At 46.2% G+C, this 25161-nt stretch overlaps 1 protein-coding gene across 5 annotated transcripts in view; it reads left to right on the top strand.

The window, feature by feature from the left end:
- Nucleotides 1–25161, top strand: part of LOC135918024 (uncharacterized) — a 474504-nt gene that overhangs the window by 301794 nt on the left and 147549 nt on the right. Inside the window, exon 1 of one of the 5 annotated variants that reach the window (XM_070521485.1) lies at nucleotides 22363–23526. The exons of the other annotated variants lie outside the window; for them this stretch is intronic. Coding sequence (XP_070377586.1) covers nucleotides 23451–23526 — 76 coding nt within the window. The 5' untranslated portion in view covers nucleotides 22363–23450. Of the gene's footprint in view, nucleotides 1–22362; nucleotides 23527–25161 lie in introns of those variants that run through there. 5 annotated transcript variants of the gene reach the window in all.

Here is a 25161-nt window from a genome sequence, read left to right as displayed (position 1 = left end):
GCAGCAGTGCACAAGAACAGAAGCAAACTTAAAAACAAGTAACACCAATTCTCACCTGCAAAGGCAGAAGGTGTGTTACGATTTGCACTGTTCGTGCACCGCCGCCGAACTGCGTGGCGCACTCGGTGAAGCCGTCCTTTTATGCGTCTTTCACAACCAGCTGGCGTTGCGGCCACATGAAGATCCAAGCGCAGGCGCAGGACCACGGTGACCAAGCTTGCAGCGGAGCGTCCGTCCACGAGGTTGATAAGGGCGGTCTTCCGTGAGTTGAGCCAAGGACAGCGAGCTGCAAAGGCAGAAGGTGTGTTACGATTTGCACTGTTCGTGCACCGCCGCCGAACTGCGTCTACGCCTACTCTCCTCTTCGTCCTCTACGCCTCTTCGTCCTCCGCGACGGTACTTTGTACCGTCGTAACCATCATCCGGACGGCTCTGAGTTCCTACTTGACATACCTAAACACCTCCGCTCAACCGTTTTAGAAGAGCTTCACGACGCACCAACGGCAGGACACCTCGGCGTATCTCGAACCTATGACCGTGTACGTCGCCGTTTTTTCTGGCTGGGCCTTGCCCGACGTTACGTCGCCGCCTGTGAACTTTGCCAACGACGCAAGAAGCCTTCCCAGCTCCCCGCTGGTTACCTGCAGCCGCTCGACATCCCTGCCGAGCCCTCCCATCGTGTAGGCTTAGACCTTCTCGGCCCATTTCCGGAATCTACATCAGGAAACAAGTGGGTTGCAGTCGCGGCGTACTACGCGACCCGCTATGCTGTAACCCGCGCTCTTCCGACCAGTTGCGCAACTGATGTTGCGGACTTCCTCCTGCATGATATCATTTTGATTCATGGTGCTCCGCGTCAATTGCTAACAGACCGTGGCCGTACGTTCTTAGCCAAAGTCATTGACGACATCATGCGTGCCTGCTCAATACAGCATAAGTTTACCACCTCCTACCACCCTCAAACGAACGGCCTCACTGAGAGTTTGAACCGCACCCTTACAGACATGCTATCCAAATACGTTTCAGACGACCACCGTCACTGGGACCAGGCTCTACCTTACATCACCTTTGCGTATAACTCTTCCCGTCTCGACACTGCTGGCTTTTCTCCTTTTTACCTATTGTATGGCCGTGAACCGACGCTACCACTGGGCAATGTGCTTCCGTCCACCACACCATCAACTAGCGCTCATGCCCGTGATGCTATCGCCCATGCTGACCATGCTCGCCAACTTGCGCGCGCTCGTCTACAAGTCTCTCAAGACAAACAAAAGCAGCGCTACGACCTCCGTCACCGTGATGTCAATTTTGTCCCCGGCACCCTTGTGTTGCTTTGGTCACCATCGCGTAAAGTTGGCCTTTGTGAAAAACTGCTTTCCTGCTACATGGGCCCATATCGCGTGCTTCGCCAAGTGACAGATGTCACCTACGAAATCGTTCTCGCCACGCTCCCTACGTCCTCTGCTGCGACAACCAGTGACATTGTCCACGTCGCCCGACTCAAGCCCTACAACTCTCCACGTGCCTTGGATCTTTAACAGCACCGTGACGGCGCTTTTGCCACCGGGGGGTAGTATTACGATATTAGCGGTAGATACCCGAGAGATGAGCCGCCGTGAGAACGACGACGAAGTGGGTCTGTGCCCTTGGCGCGAGTGAATGTCGGCCTGGCGCTCTGGCTCCAGTCTAGTGTAAATAGTCTGTAAATAGCCTTTTTTGTCTGTGTCTACACCTAACAATATATCATCCAAATACTTCTGGAATGGCTTCTTTGTTCGTGGTGTAAAGCCTTGCGAATTCGGCTTCAGCAACTTCCTGCTGGTGTAGATGGGGGCTGCTGTGATGACCAAGATGTGCTTGGCACAAACTCTGTTGGGGCAGAACAGTGACACATGAGATACAGCAGGGATTATCCAAACGCATGTAGTGCTTTCTTTTATGTTCGAACCAATTATGCCGAACTGTAAATAATGTTACGTAGGAAGACGCAGACGAAAAGCTATGTACAAGTATATTTACAAGAAAATACGCTGCGCTTGGCCAAGAAGCAACAGTCCGCGCTAGCTTCTAATCGTCGTCGTCGTCGTCGTCGTCTTACTGCTCGGCTCTTCGTCATTGGTTATACTATCCCGTAGCAATATGAACAAACGTTCATATAATCTGGCACAAACAAAGGACATGTATCTCAAGAGTAGCAAGCATATATCAAGCATATTTCTTTCTGAACCAGGTGTTGTTTACCTTGTAGTAGCAGCCAAAGGCCACACAATTACCTTGTTGTAGCAGGCAACAGCTTCTCTATAGTGCGTGTAGTGTGTTGCTTTATATTGGTGCCGTCCTCATTACTGCATGTGTGGAACAGAAATTTTGGCTGCATCACAAATTGAATGAGCACAATTTTGCAATATGAAATGCAAAAAGGTGTGACATATATATTGTAATGGTTTGTGACTGCCGAACACATGCAAATGCATACTGTTCTAGGGTGCTTAAGAAGCGCGGTAAATATTGCTACTCTCCATAAAATTGATGCCTGCCTAACTACAATGCATGTCAACAGCATAAGTGTTGTTAAGACCACAAATGAGAACATTTGTGCGATAATTTATACACTAGAAGATATCACACTGCTGGTTTCACAAGCAAATGCATGAGACATGAAGCTATTAGAAATGATGCATTCTTTTTCTGCATGAACGTGATGCACCGCTTCACTCCTAGAAAAACAAATGTCCTCAGGTGAACAAAACTGAACAGCAAGAACATTTGGAACCAACAGGTACGAAATATGAATTATCATGTGTGCAACTGTTTAATACATTAAATTAAGTACTTCAGCTTCAGTTATCAAAGGGTTAGTTTGTTTCGTGGACGAAAGAACTTGCAGGCGAATTCGAAAAAAAGATATATTGATAAGGTCACTCAGTCACCGATGGCTACGGCTACAACGAGATGAAAAATGTGACGTGCGTTCCGATATCGCTTTCTCTTTCGTGAATGTGTGTAATGATGGCCTCGCAACTGAAAGTTAATTTCGGAAACGGCAGTGGAGGGTCCTGACTGCCCATATGTAATGCAGCAACTAGTTCGTTAACTTGTGTTCGCCTGTAAGCTAACGAGAGCAATATGACTTAAGGATTCAGGCAGCGCTAATAAACGACTCACCGGTGCTTCTGTCCTCAGTCGCAGAATACGGTTCCCGTTTCGATGCCGACGCATGACTCCCGACCGAAACGTAGTTTTCGGGCTGGCATGTTCGCTTGCAAACATGTCACTTCACCGCAAGTTATATAACGCGAGACATCGAAGCCCAATAAACTAATTTTAGCAACAAAGAAGCAACCAGTGTAATATCCGTGTCACACGGGCGTTTGGAAGGCCTTCCAACCGATAGTCAGTTGACTCAAAGGTCAAGTTCGAGCTGCGACACGTGCGGTTTCGAAGGCCGCCGAGTCAAGCCTATCGAAATCTCGATGGCCTTTGAGCAACGGAAACAGTGCGAACATGCCCTCTCGTTCACAGTGTGCTCGTACTATCAATTAGAAAGAACAAATCAAACCAAAATGCTCTAGAAATACTATATATGAGTGTTATTAATTATTCAATAAAGTATTTTTGCCACTTCATATGTGCGAACTGCACATACTCTCGATAACAGCGACATGCAGCGACGCAAACGTTGCCGCAGTTTCGCTACTCAACAACTTAAAAACTAAACATATATGTATGCAATGTATAAACATTTCTTTAAATGTATAAACAAACATAAAAGAAATTCTAGTGCTTTTAAGTGGCTTTAATGTCGCGTAACGTTTCGTGACATGAAAACGAAAGTAAAGATCCGCAGCGCCACACAATTTTACGAGGAACACCTGAACCACTCAACGGCCTTTCGAAAGTGCCGCGTAGCAGCGCGACAACTCCTTTGAGTCGATAGAGTTGTGGCATTTCGAAGGCCGTCGACTGGAAGACCTTCCAAATGTGCCCGTATGACACAGATATAAGTATACGAACGAATGAATCCGTGACGCCGTGCACTCGAAAACACCGGTAAAAAATTTAAATCCAGGCCAGAGGTCACGTGGTAGATCGATGATGCTGAACGCTATTGGGGTTTACAATGACAAAAAACAATAAGCTTACTGATAAAAAGTACAATATATAATTGGCAATGACATTTTTGTACACTTTTAAGTAATAAAAATGCTTCGGTAATTGCAGGAGAAATGTTGTAAGAAAAAATTGCGTTTATTACGACGCCTCTAACAAGAGATATAGAAACTAGCCCAGGCATCCCTTGAGTGCTTCTACTATGCTGGTTTTATTAGCAGCGGCGCACGATCGATTTTTTCGCCCTCTGTGGCGATTTGTTGAACTTGAGAGTGCGCGGGGCCTGGCATGGTGTAACTGACCGAGCGCCGCCGAGCACACGCTTTCATATCCTTTTCAAGGTGACGCGCATGCGCATTCCTAACCGTTATCACGGCGCATGCGCAGATCTCGGCGCGGCGGCGAAACCGGCTGCGCGCAGTGTCTCCATAGGTGGAGTTCTGTGATGCGGGGTCCATTTTGCGCTGAGCAAGAACAGCTTCACTGCTAAAAGAAAACAGGACAGAACACTTAATAAGCAGTGAGAAATTCGAAAATCTCAAATGAACAGGAAACCAGTTTTTGAAAATGCACAAAGCCACCAGCTTATGTGGAGTTCGCCCTTGTTATGTACTCCAAGTGAACTCGTTAACGCAATGCTTGGGCACATATGAACGTAACAATCAACAACATTCCGCAGAATATTACCACTAATAAATGAATTGCACTTTGAAGGTGCTCGATCTGAAATCCTCAAGAGCTTGTTTATGAGTTTAATGTGTTGAGCTCATCCTGCATTCTCAAAAGCCGGCTCTCAGAAAGCAAGCTCGCAGCCACAATTCCTCTAAAGGTAACGTCAGCTTCAGTCCCAAAGGCAAAGCGAAAAAAAAAAAACACGAGGACCAGAAAGCGCTGTGTCTTCGTTTCCTTCTCTTGGCCTCGTGTGTTTTTGCGCTTCGCCTCCCCCCCCCCCCCCCCCCAAGGTATGCAAAAAAAAAAATCTAACTCTTACGTGTTAACCGGGGGCTCACTCATGCAGCCATGAAATTGTTATGCAGACCGATGATATATTGGAGCTGGTTTCGTGAAGTGTTTCATGCTTCCAAGACTTCTCCAATTGTGATAGCTGTCTCCACTACACGAATAAGCGATGAGAGTAAAAAAAAAAGAACTTCAATATGCTAAGAATACGTTGGCCATTTGAAAGCCACCAGCAGACTTTTTGGGCTCCTAGCTTGCCTCGTGCAAATCTACTATGCCACAGTACTTTCTTCGCCCAGTGCCAGCCACCTTAAAAGGCAATGTGTTCAGAGCCCTTGCCATCTGTTTTTCTGCTTTGGAAACAGTTTACCATGTGTTCAGTTGGCGTCGAGAGAGGGGACACCAAACACAGTGCGCCATTGATCTTTAATATACTTTACTGGATGCCGCTCGCCGCGCTGGACGCAGGTGAAGCTAGTAAAAATGCGGTGTCGTGCAGCGGCTTGTCCCTGGAATCAGGTGATATGGTGCACTAACTAGTGCGTGTAATTAGATAACATTGCTCCTGCAAAAATTTTTCTTCGTGGTTTTGCATATTTTAGGAGATGCTGTCTCTACATGTCTGGTGAGCGCTTTTACGACAATCTGAACCTGTATATGATAGTGTTTTCTTACATAAAGTGTTTTCTCATTTACGAGTGTTTCCAGTGCGCGCCACTTATGTTAGCGACGCTGTGGGCGCTGCCAACGGAAAAATTCTGTAAATCTTCTCGAAACACTGTTCTGGCCTGCTTGGTTTGTTTACGGCACAAGCAGGTATTTTAGGGGAAGAAATGCCACACACCCATGCAGACGAAGTGCTGCTGCAAAGTCGTGAAGCGCCAACTTCCGGGACCAGGTTGGCTTCAGTTGAGGGCGCTCGATGTGCTATACACCTCTGTAGTAGAGATAAGTGATGAGGACCCTTTGATATTGGCTTTCCTTTCTGGTCAGAACCCTAGCAACAGCTCACACCTTACTTTTTTGAACCTGCAACACGTGCAGAGGAAGTCACATTACTGTGCGTTGATTCCATGGCTTTATTTTTCTAAGCGAACTGCCTACAAATTCTATGGAATCACTAAAAAAATACAGTTGCCACATTTTTACTACTGTTGCTAGACATGCAGGCTAGTTGCTAGACGTGTTAAACATGTTACCAGCCCTCTGACAGAATGCAACAATAGAAGCACACACTGGAAAGCTACACAATTTAAATTTATACTTGACACTGCATGAGGATACACTATGGTTACTGTATGCTCTAGCCCTGTGCCTAGTGAAATTTGATTCTCAAGTGTTTATGCTGTATTTCTACTTATTCTGAGTCTTCAAACTGCACAATCAATGTTCCAAGTTTACACATTGTTATCTTTTGACTGCCTATGTAATCCGTTTCCTACTTACACACGCAGTAATCCCACTGCAATAACACAAATTAGTTAGAAAAAGAAATGCCGCGATAATCTTCCATATTTGCTGAGGGCAGCAGCAATGGCCAATAGCACATGGTTGAAGCTGCATAAATATTCACTTTTCACGCAGCTTAATAGTTCAGCAAGTAATAAAGAGGTACGCTCTGCACCTCTGGATGAACAATGCAATCTGTATACTTGAGGCTGCACTGAAGCTGCTGCTTGGTACTGTTCGACAGTTCATAATAATAATAATGACGCCTTTATTTTCCATCCCACAGATGTGGGAGGCAGAGAGAAAAAGCTAGATTTCATACTTGACGAGCTCTCGCCTCCCCGATACAGATACGATTTTTATTTTTAAAAAGGCAAAGAGTACAAGCATATGAGCGCAGAAAAAAAGGAATATGAGAATGCATGAACAACCGACAATTTTTACACATATGTACAATGCCAAAAAACAAAGCGATGTGCATAATATCATGTCGCACATTTCAAACAAAAAGTGCCCCCCTTTCGCGTATAACTGAAACAAAATGACGCAAATATGTGGGCCGAATGCATTGAAGATTTAAATTGTAATTTTGGCAGACGTTTAAGAAATATGGATGAGTGTTTCTGAGCATATGTTGTCTGTAACCTGTTCTGAATGAATATATGTGCCAAATATCGGTGTTTCTGGTTGCGTACGTGATATTTCTCTTCTGCAGTGAGGCCAGTTGTGCAACGAACGAGACATTGTTTTTGAGCTCGGTAATGTATTTAGAAATTAGGCGGTATGCGTACAGATCATGAATCGGCATTAGAGAGTTTTAGAATAGGGGCCCCAATAGTTTGGGGCCCCAAAGATCTTTGCGGGTGTTAGCGTTGAGGCACGAAGGAGTGAAAAGTTTTAGAATAGGGTTTTACGTTTGCGGATAGCGTCTTGCGCTGACAGCGCCACTACGGCGCCAAATAAAAGCTATTAGAAATAATTAAATAAAATATACCATTTTATAATAGAAATAGTAATATTGGTTTGCGTGTATTCGCGTTTAATTACAATTGGGAGGTTATTCTATAAGCAGCAAACAATTAGTTGCGCTAAATCTAGTACACTCTAGTTGCGCTTAGTTTTGAGCAAACAGACTTTACGTGCCTTCACCAGCCAAGCTTAGCCGGGTTAGGCTTACGAGCCATAACATCCACAAACGAATTCGGAATCAGCGGCGTCTAATGAATCAATCTTCATAACACACGCTACTTGAGAGAAAGCGATAACCGCAGTCACTTCTCTCAGCTTGCGAACTTCACGCGTTACCACCAATCGAACCCAGTTTAGTGCTAGGTTAGAGCCGTCGCTTCGATGGGTGCCGCCATGTTTGCTGACGCAAAGTTTTTCGGGCCGCTATTTGGGCTCCCGCTAAATCGCTGAAATAGCGTTCCCAACGCAAAACCCAAACGCAGTTTGCGTCTCGCGCATGCGCAGTGGCTTCGACGCTATTTCTTTGGGGCCCCGAAACGTTTGGGGCCCCTATTCTAAAACTCTCTATTGTGTTGTCTTTCATAAAGAGCTGTTTAGATGAGTGGTCATATGCTACATTGTATATTATTCTGAGCATTCTTTTCTGCTGAACGTTGTAATGGTTGGAGTCGGGCATGAAATAGATGGGAGCTGGCCCATGCCCGTCATCCAACTTATCCACACTGAGGACGTTGTTGAAGGGAAGAACTGCTCCTCATCGAGAGCGAGGAATATGGGATTTATTTACAGTATCTACATGAGAACGTTACAGTTCATCAGTCTAACATGACTGAAAGAGGAATGCACACTGAGGAGTCGCCAACGGCTCTTTAAGTACACTCTGTACACCCTAGATCCCTAGGTGAGGGAAAGCGGCAGTTCACCGCCAATTCGGAGCGTCCAACGTCATCGTAGCAAACGGCCTTTGAGAGGGAGGGCCCACGCACTCACTTCCGCACAGATTGCACTGACCACGCCGAGGTGAGTGGGTTCTCGCAGACGCCTCCGAGTGTCGACTCCGTAGACAATGGCCGCCGCATCTGTCCGTTGACCGACAACTTCTAAGCTGCGTGAGACGGCACCGCAAAGCATCTCCTTCCAGGAATTCCCCCGCTCCAAACATACCTTGACGGTGACGGCGTACACACTAACAAAACTTGCTCCGCCGACTGCGGCTAGCCATCTCGGCGCCGTCCCCATGTTGACGTGGCGCATTCGTGTCGTCACAAAGCAGGTCGTCGCCGCAGACCGGCCGGCGTCGAAGGGTGGTTGACTCGAGCGTTGTAGTCCTAACAAAGTGAGTCATCGCAGCGGGCCAGGCAGATGTCGTCCTTTCAAAGCGAGTCGTCGCAGCAGACATGGTGGCGCCTTTCCGTCGTGGTTCCCCGAAGATCACCAGCCCCCGCCGGCCGTTCGTAACAACGTGTAATTTTCGTAGATTCGTGAGGGATGTTTTCCCCCAAACCAAATGACAATAATTTAGTTGGGAAGAGAACAATGAATTGTGAAGTAGCATTTTCACTTTTATAGGGAGGAGGTGCTTATGAGTGTAAATCGATCCAATGATACGTGACAGTTAAGATGATACGTAATTTTTGTGATCACCCTATGTCATTTTCTCGTTGAAAAGCACACCTAGTACTTTAAAGGAATTTACTATCTCCATTTTTTAATTATTAAAGATGATATCATCGTTAATATGAACATCCTTGTTTTTTGGACGGTAAATAATGGCCTTTGATTTGGAAGTGTTAATTTTTAGAGCGTTATATCTTGTCCACTTCTCAAGCTGCCCAAGTGCTGTATTTGCTTTCATTACCATGTTTGAGGTGGATGAGGCTGAAAACAATTAGCTGGGGTCATCAGCATATATGACCATTTTTATTTCTCTGCCTATCTGTGTTATGTCGTTCACGTATATATTAAATAGGAACGGGCCCAAAATGCTGCCTTGCGGCACGCCGGAAGAGAGACCTTTAACCAATTCGGATCGGTGACCGTTTATTTCAACATACTGTTGTCGACTTCCGAGATGGCTGCTCAAAAGTACCAATGATGTTCCTCGAAAGCCATATACTTGAAGCTTTTTCAAATGTAACTCCTGGTTCAAGTGATCAAAAGCCTTCGAAAAATCTACATATATTCCTAAAGGTATATTCCTGTCATCAATATATTTTAAAATGTATTCTTTTTGTTCTAATAGAGCGAGTTCGGTGGTCCGGAGTTTGTGAAAACCAAATTTTGAAGGTGTCAGTATATCATGCTTATTACAGAAATTATTCATCCGGGTCAAAATTACTTTCTCAAGCCGTTTCGAGAAAACAGGCAGTATTGACAAAGGCCTATAGCTTGCAAAGTCATTCTTGTCACCTTTATTATAAAGAACTGCTACTCTTGCAATCTGCATTCGCTGAGCAAAGACACCATTTGCCAGAGAAAGGTTGAATATATGGCTGAGACACGATGCTATTACATCAGTTATATATTTGACAGGTTTCACCTTAGTACCGTCTTTATCGCAGCTCCCAGAATTATTTAAAGCAAGAAATACGGTCTCTACTTCGTACTCAGTTACAGGAGTTAGGAAACATGTCTGATCTACGGTACAATTTATGAAGTTCCGAGCCATGACATCATAATTTCTCTGGAGATCAGTAAAAAAATTATTAAACGGATCATCCAACTTCCTGCCCGACAATTCATCTTCATGAATAATTTTATAACTTGGTTTTATAGGGAGGGAGGATTAAGCACGCTTGTTAACTTTTTCCACGTCACGTCAGTCCTAGAGGTTGAGTTAAAAATGAAATTACAATAATGCTCATCTCTAGCGGTTCTGATATCTTTCGTTAGTTTATTACGAATGCATTTGTACGTTTTAAAGAGATCAGAATCGCGAGTTTTCCAGAACATATAGATCCTATCCTTCACTTGGATTCTAGTAAGTAGACTTGGCGTTATCCAGGTGTTGTATACTGATATCGCGTGTCACACTACAATTTCATGATAATCGCTTATCGGCCACGCAAGCAGCAGTCGGCGGATCACATGTTCATCATCCTATAAAAAGGGCACGGCATCAATAAACGTTGTCTGTTCGCCCCTGGCGTCCGGCTGATACGCTACACCAGGGCTTATGTGTTGTTTTTGACTGTGTAAGGTACTTGTAAGGAAATTGTGCATTATATAATTTCACCCAGCTACTCAATAATAAGTTGTATGCATGATCTGCTTCTGTTTCGCACAGCACGTTGCTCTAATCAAAATTATTTACTCTCTGTCTGAAAAGTTCTAAGTTTTTAGGTGCTATTTCATGGAACTGGACACGCTGTGTGCTCTTTTGGCGTGTATTGTTAGTTTCAAGGTACATGTATATGGCATGTGATCGCTGACATCACTGCATATTACTCCGGCTTCGCACGAAGGTGTGTAGTTATTTGTTATGAATAGGTCAAGTAGTTATACAGATGTAGTGGTAATTCAGGTAGGGGAACTAATAACGTTTGTGCATCCAAAGAACAGAAGGAGCTGCTCCATTTCCCTTTTAGCGGGAGTATCAGTAAGCATGTTCATATTGAAGTCTCCGCCCATTATAATAGTGCATTTGTTATCACCGACAAAAGCCAGTAAAGACTCCAAAAGAAGAAACCAGTTACGTGCATCTCCGCTCGGGGGCCTGTACACAACAACAATAATAGTTCTGTCCATTTTTAATTACAGGAGTTTATAGTCTGTGTGAATGCATGAGTAGGTCGGCAAGATTTCGCATGAAAACTGTTTTTTACAACCACTGCTACACCGTCCCCATGGTTAGTAATTCTGTCGAAGGAGTACAGCAATGTTTATCTTAACTTAAAGGCGTTTGAATTATCAACGTAGCACGTTTCCGTTAACATTACAAAGTCGAAGCGCGACTGGATTTCAGAGAATATCTCGAGTTGAGCGACCTTATTTCTGACAGACTGTACATTCAAGTGAAAAGAACTTTGAAAATTTGAGTATAGATTACAAGATAGTTTGCCAAGATCTGAAGGCAAAACATAATCAGATTCAGCGAAGGTAAACTGTGGGACCAAGGTTAGAACAGGGGATCGAACGAACTAAATGAGGTGATCTAGGTCATCCTCGTGGCGGAGGTTGATAGCTTTATCACCGTCTTTCTGGCGAACATATATGTTCCCATTCCGATGCCACGCATAATTGAAGCCACGCGTTCGTGCCCAGTCTTTCACGTTCGCAAGAAGTGTCCTGTTTCTTTTCGTCTGATTTTCAAGATAGTGACATCGCTCATTCAATGTGTTTGGTTCCTTTCTTTGTTTCATAAACGCCTCTTTTGTCGACTGCTTTCCGAAACGGACGATAATTCCTGGCACTTTATCTTTAGCGGCTGGCAGCCTGTGAATAGCGACATCATGATCGGTCAACTCCGGGATTTTGATCTTCCTTGCTACTTCATTTACCTTTGACAACAGGTTTTCTTTTTCAGTTACCGGGATGCCGTGAAACTCGAGATTCAGTTTCCTGCTTTGCCATTCTAGCTGGTCAACCCCTTTCATAATCTGGGAGGTATCAAAGGTTTTTTCTTGTCTTTCTATTGTTTCAACACGTTTCTTCAGTTCGCCTATTTCTTTATCGTGACGACGCATGTCGGTCAGAATTTCGTCATACTGACTTGACATCAGCTGAAATGATTTCTCGATACTTTCAACAGTATCTTTAAGCGTTGCAAGCCCGTTCACCTTTTCATTCAGAGCAACCAGGAGTGTTGCTAAATCAGCTTCAATATTGGGCTTGCTTTCTTGACATCGAAATCTATTACTCGGAAGTGTTGGCTGATTTGCCAAACTTCAGCGTCTTTCGAAAAGATCGTGCTGGGACTAGAGGAGGAGGTGTGCTTATTGCCGTTAATGAACAGTTATCGTGCTCTGCCATTAACATCACATCAAAATTAGAAATACTGTTTGTTCTATGCCACGCCGCCCCACAGTCCATAATTTTAGGTGTATGTTACAGGCCCCCTCGCAATAGCGCCGACTTCGCTCGTAATCTAAACAATGCACTAAATGTGGTTTGCTCTCGTTATCCTAATGCCGACCTGCTTCTTTTTGGAGACTTTAACTTACCAGACATTGATTGGCACAACGCAGCACCCTCTCTGGTAAGCCAAACCGAATCGAGAGATTTTCTCGACGTTTGCCTCAACTTCAACCTGACACAACTCATATTAGAGCCAACGCGCGTCACCCAAGACACTGCTAACATATTAGACTTACTACTGGTCAACCGTCCAGACAGCTTGTCGTCCATCACCTATCTTAGAGAAATTAGTGACCACAAGGTCATCCATGCTTCTTTTCGCTTTGCCCCAGCTCTGCGGGAGAAGCGGGAGAAAACTATACACTTATACGACAAAGGAAATTATCATGCAATATGTGAACATTTACAGAATTTTCTACCTTCCTTCCAAGATACGTGTCATAACTGCAGCATTCATGAAACTTGGCTGATATTCAAACAAAAAATAAACAACTTAGCGAACCAGTTTATACCCAAAATCACCTTTCGAACACATGAACAAAAACCATGGTTTAACAATTCGTTAAAGAGACTAGAAAACAAAAAGAAGCGCATGTATCGTGCCGCAAAGTGCAGGATGAACACGTGTGCATGGGAAAAATACTACACTGCTGAACGCGCATACCTATCAGCGATTCGCAGGGCGAAAGATGCATTCTTTGGTGATGACCTTCGGAAACTTTTGATCAATAACACGAAAAAATTCTGGCAGGTGATAAACCCTCAAGAAAGGCACGGTGTAACACTTACCAATGAGGGTGGTGAAACGGTCGACGATGTAGAGTGCGCGAACCTTTTTAATGCAGCTTTTGTCTCGGTATTTACAGAAGAGCCTACCTCGTCCCCTTTTTCTTCGCGTACTAACGAAACAAGCGTTATGCCAACCATTACATTTTCCCCAGATGGTATCTCATCATTAATTGACAACGTTAAACTCACATCGTCAGCCGGCGTGGATAACATTAACTCGAAACTGTTAAAGAATACTAAACACGTCACCGCGGTGTTTCTTTGTATGCTATTCTCGCAGTCACTTTCAACTGGTGAAGTACCACATGACTGGAAGGTGGGGAAGGTTGTTCCCATCTACAAATCAGGTGACAGGAATTGCCCACTTAATTATCGCCCCATTTCATTAACGAGTGTGCCCTGTAAGCTCATGGAACACGTCATGTACACAGAAATCATGAAATTTCTCGACTCGAACAAATACTTTCATTCTTCACAGCATGGGTTCCGCAAAGGCTTTTCCTGCGAAACACAACTGGCCATTTTCCTGCATGATATTCACACTAACTTAGATTCTAACCTCCAAACAGACGCGATATTTGTAGATTTTGCAAAAGCGTTTGACAAGGTACCGCACCAACGTCTGCTACTAAAACTTTCTCTTGCGAACCTTCACCCTGACATTTTGCGATGGATTGAAGCGTTCCTAACAAACAGATCTCAGTTCGTTACAGTTAACAACCGCGCATCTAACCACCTACCAGTGACTTCCGGTGTACCGCAAGGATCAGTTCTTGGACCCCTACTTTTCTTAATATACATTAATGACTTACCCCTGCACGTGTCTTGCAACGTTCGTTTGTTCGCAGACGACTGCGTCATTTATCGAACAATTACTAGCACATCTAATCAAGACTTACTTCAGGAGGACATTAACTGTTTACAGCAATGGTGCGACCGGTGGTTGATGGAACTTAATCCTAAGAAATGCAACTTGATGGTATTTTCTCGTCGGCGCGACCCATTTCCTTACCAATACACAATTAATAACATTCCCGTGTGTGCTGCACAGTCTTACAAGTACCTAGGTGTTACTATATCTAACGACTTATCCTGGCGAACACACGTCAGTAACATCATTTCATCTGCTAACAAATCGCTGGGTTTTCTCAAGCGTCATCTAAAACGCGCCCCCAAACCTGTTAAACTACTGGCCTACCAGTCAATAGTCCGACCGAAATTGGAATATGCATCCGCCATATGGAATCCGCACCAAACATATCTCATTAACGCACTCGAAGCCGTTCAAAACCGTGCCACAAGGTTCATCCATTCTAATTATTCATATGACGTGAGCATATCTTACTTAAAGAAAGAATTGAATTTACTTCCCCTTTGTACGCGCCGGCGCTCTGGAACCCTTTCACTTTTCCATAAGTTTTATCACAGCTCGCTTAATCAACCACCCTATATCCTTCCCGCAGCCCGAACATCTCATCGCACATGCCACACTTTTCAAGTGGGCCGCCCTCGCATGCGCACTGTTACCTTTTCCACCTCATTCTTTTGCCAGGCCGCTACAGATTGGAACAATCTGCCCCACCAAATCTCCACCATCATTTGCCCTTCTACGTTCGTGGAGAGTGTCACTGCGCACTTTTCACAGTTGAAATGACTTGTGTTAATAGACTTATATGCTCGTGCAACTTTAGTTTGTATTACTTAGTTCTATGTATTTGCGCTGACGTATGTAACCCTTTAGCACATGCAGTTTTTTGTTGTTGTTTGCGTGTTCACTTATGTATTATGCAAATTATGTGCTAATGTATTCCCACCCCTTATGTAATACCCCTATCCAGGGGTCTTTAAGGTAATAAAATGAAATGAAATGAAATGAAATGAAATGAAACACCCCTCGTCCGGTCCGTTCTTCAAGTAGGGCACCGCCATGCATTTCTCCATGACTAAATGTGTTCTCAGATACGTTAAAACAATTTCCAAAATGATATCGGTAGCTACACTTCGCGCAAAGCAGTCCTTCACTATCCAAACACACGTCGTTACAACACAAACAGATCTCTTTTTCCGTGGAAGCCATGACAGGAAAAAAAAGTATAAACCGTTTACAGCATTTGTTGTCACTATAACGCTAAAAAGCCAAGGCAGCAGTGGCAGCAGTTTTACACGATTGGTAAAGCGAAGGTGCACAAATCGAAGACTAACCTGCAAAAACGCAGAGCATGCGAATTAGACAGTGCTGGCTGTGCTAACACGCTGGCACTGCTGCCAAATGGTGGTTCGATGTTCTTGCGTCCCTTCTTATGCTGTGACGGTCTCAACCGCGCTGACGTCGCTCTCCAGCCCGCATGCGCATGGGGTTCTTCATCATCGCTTGTAGGGCTCGCTCTTGAGTGTGTTACGTGCTTTGGGCGTGGCCGGTTCGCCGCATCTCCGACGCGTAATTAACGTCGCGATAACTGCTGCATCACAGTATATAGAGGACCAATGTAATTCCCAGCGCACCAGCATCTGAGTGCCGCAAGTTCGTTTACGTTGGCACGTAGCCCAGGGCTCCTCGTTCACTTAAACATATATACTGTATTATTAAGTGCAAAGCGCTTGTTTTGAGAACATTGCAAACGCACGCACATATTTGAGCGTATGATCAGTGTTACAAGGCCCGTATGCGCGGCACACTGCGACCGGAATAGAGGATGCGCGTGTGTGTGTGTGTCTATATATATATATATATATATATATATATATATATATATATATATATATATATACATATATATATATATATATATATATATATATATATATATATATATATATATATATATATATATATATACATATATATATATATATATATATATATATATATACACGCACGCACGCACACACACACACACACGCGATCGGTTACTGCAGCTTTTGGTAAAAGGCTAGCTCTCACATTTTGTGCGCATCTTCATAATGCGCACGGTTTGCGTGTTCAACAAAATATTGCTAGTACAAACTTTGTCAGTACGAGCGCTCATTCAGACAGCGTGTATAGTTGTCCTCGCAAAAATACGGATGTTCGCATAACAAAAAATATGGAATTCTGTCTGTTTCGTGCAAACCAGTGTAGCCACTGTATTATAGTGAAATGTCCGTAAACGTTGAAACGGGGAGCACTTCCCGTATATTAACGGAAGCTCTTGCCGTATTTTTTATAGACATACTTTCCGTATACTTACCTGCAATTCATCCGTATAATGACGGAAATTTTTTACGCAGCGGTGTGCCATGCTTGCGCCGCGAGCACGCGCCGGCCGACATTACTTTCCTCATTTTTTTGCAGTGCCGACCGAGAGCGCCGACCTTTAGCTGCGTCGGTGGGCGCTACAAGTCCGTGCACAAAGCTGAACGCTGCTGTCGTTGTAAAATGTATTTAATTTCGGAACATACTGTTGGGCCCGTTGGTTGGACCTATATTGTTGGCTTCCAGTGGTAAAGTCGGCGCAGACAAAAAGAACAAAGATGACAGCGCCCTATGAGCCGAAGTTGATTGGTTGTGCCGAAGACAGGCGTGGTAATTCAAATAAACCAAACAAGATAGTGATGCGATGTACCAACGAAAATTAGTTGATTACAAATGTTTAAGCAAAACGCGATGAATAGGACTACTAATGTGTGTATTATGAGGCGGTGGTTTGGCTGCAGGCCTCCTTTGCTTTAGCGAGTGTGCCACGCACTGCTTGGGCCCCACGCAGCGATAATGAGTATGCCCAGATGAGGAAGATAAAGTGTACATGTAGCGCTCACACTATTTTCACTGGCGTGCGAAAGCGATCATTGATTCTTACTGCTAATATTGTTCTTATTTTAACATGCAGGGAGGACGGAGACGCGTGATTCAAACCGTGTTCACCACATTAAATTGCAAAGTGTTGTGCAGGAACTCGCTCGACACACGGCCTGGTTCTAGAGCACGCGCGCGTGAGCGCACATACATACGTACGTACATACATATGTACACACGTACGTAGATACATACATACGTACGTACATGCATGCATGCTTGCATACGCACGCACGCACGCACGCACGCACGCACGCACGCACGCACGCACGCACGCACTCTTTTTTCCGCACTTTGACGCTCCTAGCGCTAACGCATTACTACCACGTTCACCAGGAGAACTTATTGAAGCACGAAGAGGGAGCCACTTCGTGCATGTGACGGGACACAGTGATTAATGCCGAGCGAGTTGCGCTGTACGGTGACCGTTGTCGTAAACCGCCGCCAGCATCGACACAGTTTTGTTTGTCTGATTCTGGAGCATCAATCATTTGCAAATTGGCTAATTTTAACAGGATCATTTACTATGTTCACAATATCATCTTTCTTTAAAAGCAAACGCCTCAGGACAATTTCGACATACTGCTTCTGATCCGCTACTATACGGAGACCGATCATACAAATGTGGGAGTCCAACATTTGCTGTACTATATAAATTATCATGCGGGACGATATACGTCGAACGCTTTCCTAAAGTAAAAAAAAAAATAACGAAGCCTGCTTAGTTACGTTTATCAAACGTAGAAGTAAGAAAATGGCCTACTGGGCATGCGTAACGGTTGGGAGCCCTTTTCTGAACCAGTGCTCAAATGGAGTTAATGTGCTGCGCTGCTCTTAAAATTCAAATGTACAAGCTGTTGCGATATGCTCGATTAGCAAATTTCCTCTATTGACCCTTTCTGCGGCGATCTCGTGGGCGCTGCCGTGTTTTATCACGTGGTGACACGTCCATTGCTTGCCTCAGCCGCCTGCGTTGCCTCTGTGTTTACAATGGATCCACAAGACGCCGGTGTGGCTGTGCAAACCTCTATTTCGGCGGATGTCTTACACGGTGACGGGCGACACGCGAAGCTTTCGCATCAGCTTCAAAGGACATGTAAGCGCTTTTGCAGCTCACTGTGGTTTGTGCAAACGGTGCGAGCCGCGTATACGGTGCTTGTAATAAAAGCGGTGCCAAAAATGTATTCGAAGCTTTCCTAACTTTCCGCTTATGAATCTAGTCAGTAACAGTGTGTATCGCTCTTATTTATTTAGCACATACTTTTAAGCAGCTGCTTATCACATTCCTGAGCTAATAAAGTTGGCTGGACGTTTGCTATCCCTGGGTTGCTATCTGATTGTTTATTTTTTCAGCCCGATCGCTCGCGGGTGCGCTCAGTTGCGATAGATTTGTTCTTGCTGAGCACAAGGCTGGTAACCTAGATGTTCTGTACGTTGTAATAGCTTTTAGAAAATACGTATTATCGCTAGTCACTCGCATACTGTGTGGACCGTTACGACATGTTCAGTTTCGAACATTAGTGTGCTGTCGGTGAAGTCGCCGTCACCCATGCATACTTCGGCGCATTGATTCAAGTGTACGCCCGTTCACGTATTCTTGATACATTGGCGACAAGGTGAGCGTAGGTTTGCGTGTGAGTTGGGGCAACACCACCTAAATAGCACAAGGCATATTCACTCCCACCCATGACGTCATGCTACTGGCCGGACTGCCATAGAATCTAATGAGTATGGTCCCGAGTAAGCCGCGGTGTTTTTAACGTCATCGCTTTCGTCACTCCAGCCTTGGCAATGTAAATTTCGAGCGAGTAACATGACATCACGGATCGGAGTGAACAGGCATTGTGCTATCTAGGTGGTGTTGGTTGGAATGGATGTGTGTAGATAAACTGCGAGAAACTTCTTATATGTCGCAAAGCGGCGCTACTCCCTTTGTCAATGTATAACGGGCGGTACTCACCCGTGCAGACATTCCGAGGCTGAAGTCCTTTCCTTGGAAGTTAGCGCTACAGCGTCGGCGGATAAGTAAATTCCTTTTAATCCTCGAGGAAAGCCGTGCATCGCGAAGGGCCGGCAACACAGGCAGACCTTACGTAGAAGGGGGCCATGAACTTACACACAGATTCATTCCACTCCTTATCATGCCAGTCACAATCTTTGCAGCCAACCACTGCACACATCTTCACTGCTCCATACATTGCAACATAAATGGAGCACATTGCGTTAGTGAAAACCCAGTTGCGTTTCCGACAGATGATCACACAGAATCAGGGCAGAAGAGGTAATGGTTTCGTATTCGTGCGCTTCCGCTGAGGCAATGTGCGGCGAGCACCGTAAATTTAGCAGAATGCGTTGTTGGGCAAGTTGGTTTATTGTATTTGGAAAGATTGGATGCGCTTTGTAGACGATCACAAGGAAGAAGACAGGATAGGCGCAAACTAACAACTGAGGTGCTAACAACTGAGGTATATTCGAGGGAAACACTTAAATATCAAATCATGCCAGCGCAGGCGCATCAGGGTATCAGCAGCAGAAAAGAAGAGAAAAAACACAAAATCAGAAAAAAACCAATGGCGTGGCTCAACTAATCATATTATCTAGGAAACGTGCCTCCCTATTGTAAAGCATGACTCATGTGTCACTGATGCATGCTTGTCCCTTCTTTCTTATATTACATGCCTCTAGAAGTTCTCCTGCTTTTTCGTTACTTCACTTGCGCAGGATCTTAACCTGGTTGAGCAGAGACCTGCATTTATGGTCTAGGCAATGCATGGGTAAATGACGTTGCTCCCTGTTTTTTAATTGACCTTTCGTGTTCTCGGATTCGCACGTTCAAACAACGGGCCGTCTGGCCTATGTTGTTTTGCCGCATGTCAGGGGGATCTGATAAATAACGCGAACTTGGCAATCTACATGGGGGTTCTTGTGTTTCACACCGCAGCCACCTTGCTTCTTGCTGGCGTGAAGTCTCTCAATGCGGGCGCAAAGGTGACTCAGCTTGCAGGGAGCCGAGAAAACGAGTGGGACACCGTGCTTGGTGGCTATCTTCTTCAGATTGTGTGTAGTTCTATGAACATATGGAATTACGATTGGCTTTGAAGCCTTGTTGGCAACATCAGAGTTTACTTTTTGAGGCGCTTTTAGCTTCTTTTCGAGCGTTTCAACCACTTCTAGCAACACCACATCAGGGAAGCCAGCCTTTTTCAGCCTAGAAATTTGCATGTCGAAGCTGGCCTGCATGGCATGCTTACATGACTTTTTCAGAGAATGCTCAATAATCTGTTTAGCAATGCATTGCCTAGGTCATAAATGCAGGCCTCTGCTCAACCAGGTTAAGATCCTGCGCAAGTGCAGTAACGAAAAAGAACGAGAACTTCTAGAGGCATATTATATAAGAAAGAAGGGACAAGCATCCATCAGTAACACATCGCTCATGCTTTGCAATAGGGAGGCACGTTTCCTAGATAATATGATTAGCTGAGCCACGCCATTGTTTTTTCTGATTTTGTGTTTTTTCTCTTCTTTTCTGCTGCTGATACCCTGATGCGCCTGCGCAGGCATGATTTGATATTTAAGTCTTTCCCTCGAATAAACCTCAGCTGTTTGTTTGCGCCTGTCCTGTCTTCTTCCTTGTGATCGTCTGCAATGCGCATCCAATCTTTCCAAAGAGCACCGTAAAGCGTCATCTGGTTTCTCTGGAGCAAACTGCTTCGCGAAAAGGGTCAATACACAGTCATTTAAAACTCCCAGAAGTGCTGTTGCTGTTTAGAGTCTCTCGTCTTTCTCTGCACTGCAGAGGCATTAACTACTTTTGAAGTACGTGACGCCCCAAAATCGTGGCCGGGATGCTATTTGTGTTGTTTTGATAACGATTGCTACATTATGACGTCAGTGCATAATAGCAACTGCTTCCAAGAGCTGTGAATTTCATATCCGCCACTTCGTCCCATACAGACCAGCGCGCACCTTATTTATCAGTGCACACCGGTGAAAGTCAGTAAGCTACGAAGGAAGAATCCACAGAGCATCGGAGCACGCGAAGCGCAGTTGTAAATAAAGAGCGGCCTTGAGGAGCCTGCGCGAAACTGCGGCGGCGGAGGCGTCGTCGTCGACGGCCGATCTCCACATACGCACGTCACTAGGGGCACTGTCGTTGCCAGCAAGTGTAGGTGAGGAGGTCAAACTCTCGTACCCGGCAGCCGATGAACAGCCGCGTCGGGCCCTCGCGTCCTGTTGCCAACCGGACCCTGAGCGCCGTCTCTGTGGCAACCAGGTTCGCAGAGAAAGGACGATGGGAGCACAGGGAAACGGGATGATGGAGCGAGCGTCAAATAGGGACAGAAAGTAGAATCGCGGGAGGAAGGAGGGAAATAGGTACAAGCAAGTGCGCCAGTAAAATAGGGGAGCACGAACTCTGCAACGGCGAGAGAACAGGTCTCCTCCGTTCAAACAGACTGAGGGAAAGGGACAAGCGTTGCCATGGTTTCGGCTGACGCTTGGGATATTGTTCTGACCGCCTTTTGATTCCCGCGCTACGACTCGTTTCTCTCTCCCTGATTATCTTGCTTGTGCCCCAAAGCAAGGTTACCTTTCCCACTCTCCCATCTTTCTATCACTCTTGCCGGTTCTTTACTCGCCTCTCTCTCTCCTTCGCGTACAGCCGCCCACGCCTATAACCGGCCATTCGCAACCGGCGCGCGGCGTTTCAAAGAGGAACAAGAGGAAAAGGAGGGAGAGGCAAGCTTGCGGCAGCTGCCCGCCATAGCAACGATGAGAGCTTGAGCAGCGGTGGCTCACTCTGGAGGGGGGGAGGGGATATCTAGCGCCTCTTTTCCTTCCCTTCAACGCTCCTTGCTTCCCCAGAATGCTCCCCTTTCCCGCTATGCTCCATGCGGTCTTCCTTCACGACCCGAACAGCGCCGTTCCTCTCTACCTCTTTTCCGTTGCTAGTGGCGGCCTGATTGCTGCGTTCGCTCCTCGTTTGATCATTTTTGTTCTCTCTCATTTTGTGTCGCAGGGTGCGGCGACTCCCTGCTTTTTCTATGCGCCCGTATATTCGGCGCTGCCCGCTGAACCGTCTCGCGTAGCAGCGAGTGTCTGCGTGCTTGTGCTTGTGTTGCGAGGTTACCGTTTCACGATCCTGCTGCACGCGCGATCAAAGGGAACAACAGGCTCGACAACAGCAACTGATCCGTGCCGAGCCAATCCAAAGCATTGGGTGCGGAAGGAGTGTCAGTTTCACGCCCATGGAGAGTGGCCTCCGTGAAATCGTCGACGGGTGCGCGTATAGTTTTCTTTTGCCCGTTTGAAAAGTGTTTGTGTGGACGGGGGTGTGCGCTTCGGCGCAGAACAGAACAGCCGTGCAAAGAAGCCAACCAGCCGACAGGAAAACGGGAGGCGAGCAGCGGTGTCGCCGTCTGTACAGGAAGCTCGTCTCCCCCTCCCGTCGAGGCCGCAGGAACAGCACTGAGGAACGATATCGTGGTCATCGTACTGACGATGAGAGCGCTGCTTCAGTAGAATACTCGAATCTTGTGCGCACGGTGTAGCCAGTGATTTCACTGGTACAGTGAAATAAGAAGTGCTTGTACGAAAAAAAAAATTTGGTTTCGCGGTAGTGAAAGGGGGAGAAGTCTCGCTTTTCCTAAACTGTGGAAAGGGGCGTGCCTATATTTCAGTCTCGCTTCTTCCCCTCTTCTCTCAGCTTCATATCGCGTAACATCACCGCCTGCGCACCTGCCGTTCAAGTTGTGGTTGTCTGTTCGACGCCTGTTCGCCTTCTGGTTGCCGTCCGCTCGTCTTTTGTTCATCGTCAGCTGGCTTCGTTCAGTCGTCTGCTCGCGACCTCTATCGACATTCGACTGCGCCAAAGAGCTGAAACACAAAACAACCTCAACGGCATGTATAGAAGCGGACACATATTCGTCGCTGCAGCCACGTTAGAGCTCCGGATCTGCGCCCTGAATCGACGAACGTAAGAAAACAGCAATCGCGTTCGTACGGCGAAGACGCGAGCCTGGAGGAAAAAGCGAACGGGCATAAGAGAAGGAGAAAAGGAAAGCGAGGCCTGTTATACGAAGCCGGTTGCCGACGTCGGCGCGCCAGCGAGCGCGCTGCGACAAGATTCGGAACGAGATCCAGCCAGCCAAGCTCTCTCCCCAGGTGGCGGCATTGAAGCGGCGGCGGCAGCAGCAGCGCGGTAAACTGCGGCGTCTCGCGGCGATATGACCGCGGTCCAGCGCGGACAACGACGGCTGTGCCTGGAATGCTGACTCCGTCATCGTGGCCTCTGCTCCTCTTGCTAGTGTCCCTGCTCACGGAGTACGCCAGAGCTGCGTTCAGTAAGTAACCACAGCCCACTAAAAAAACCCGCTTGCCGTTTGCTTGCTCCTCCAGCGCGCACTGTTCGCACTTTCGTGTAAATATGCAGTCTGCCTTTGTTTATTTTACCCGCCTACCAGCGTCAGTGCCTCGGAAGCTTCTTTTTTTTCACTTACGCATGGAATCTATACATGCGCAGTAGGGTGAGGATAACGTAGTGTCGTCGACAAAGCGTGTGCACTACCCAAGAGCCACCAGTGCCCTTTTCCATGCCTCCTATCTTATTCCCCGTATCGTTGGCGAGTGCGTCACTTGATTGCTCGTTCACATCACACTTCTTACGCCTGTGATTCTGTCACTTTGTCCAATCTTCAATTCTTTCGACATGCTACGCTCGAAAAGTTTCCGAGATGTGGAGCATTACATGGACCGTGGCTCATTCGATCGCACGCAGATACGCCGCTTTGCTCTGCGTTCTTCCCATGTAGCTCTCGTCCAACCGTTCCTCGACGGTACATCATTCGGGCCTCAGACTGCCTACGTCATGCCGTACAGTATGTAATTGAGGTACTGGCGCCTGGTAACCTTCGACATCACGCGCCCTCTGAAACCACACACGAACACAATATGGCCGAGAACGTTTCCTTCACACCGGTTTGTTCTGGAGAAGCGCTCGCTTCCCTTCCTCCCATCGGTGCAGCCTTTATCCCCGACGTCATCCCTACAAACGCAGCGTTGTCAAGCGTCGACATGGAGGTTCACGCAAGTGGAAAAATGTGTTCCCATGTCGTCGCCTCTACGTGTACGACCCTCCGCATTTTTTCTAACGCAGCATACTTTTCTACGACTTGCGGCCCTTCGGGACATCCATACGCACGCGAAAGCGCTGTGCGGACGCCGCTGTGTTACTGCCGATGTTCCGAGAAAGAAAAAATCTGGCCTTGCTTTGTTGTTGCTGAGGGAAAGCTGCAGCCCGTATTGTAGCAATAAAGGGGAAGCCTTGTGTAAGAAACGAAAGGAGCTGTGGTCTTGCGATTGGCAACGACATGAGCGAAGGAATCGGGAATGATAAAGCGAAAAGGAAGGAAGGCGCTCGCAAGGAAAGATGAAGAGTGTGCCCGTATAAGGTTAACGCTCAGCCGTGTACAGCAGGCTATTCAATCTAGGAAGAAACGACAACGACGAGGAGGAAAGGAACGAATAAATAAACAAAAGGAATAGTTCCTCACTGTGACCTCGATTTGGATCTGAGGCGCGTCTGGATTTTGGCTCGCTCGCTTTTGGCATGCCCGCCCTCGCTCGCGCGGTCGCAGTAGCAGCGCGTACAGGATGTAGGCTTAGGGCTTTCGGGGTCGGTACAGAGCGTCGGGGCGCCGGGTTTAGGCGGCGGGGCAGTGCGGATTCATGACACGCGCTTTAGAGGGAGAGGAGACTCTGTGGGACGTGCCTGCATGCTTCCAAAAGGCAATGAAAAAGAGTCAAATGAGCCTGTTTTTTTTTGTCTTCTAGGCGTTTCTCTGTAAAAAGAAATTATTGTGCAAACCTCCACCTTCTTGCTTTCAGCAACATAAATGTTTGCTTTGCGTTCAAAAATTATTTCACTGAATTCAATCGGTGCCCTTCTAAATTTGTTTTTTTCTAATAATCCTAAATTG

This window comes from Dermacentor albipictus, chromosome 7 (assembly GCF_038994185.2).
Source record: "Dermacentor albipictus isolate Rhodes 1998 colony chromosome 7, USDA_Dalb.pri_finalv2, whole genome shotgun sequence".
Taxonomy (NCBI): Eukaryota; Metazoa; Arthropoda; class Arachnida; order Ixodida; family Ixodidae; genus Dermacentor; species Dermacentor albipictus.
Note: the sequence above shows the minus strand (reverse complement) of the source record. Positions and strands in the feature narration are given on the sequence as shown.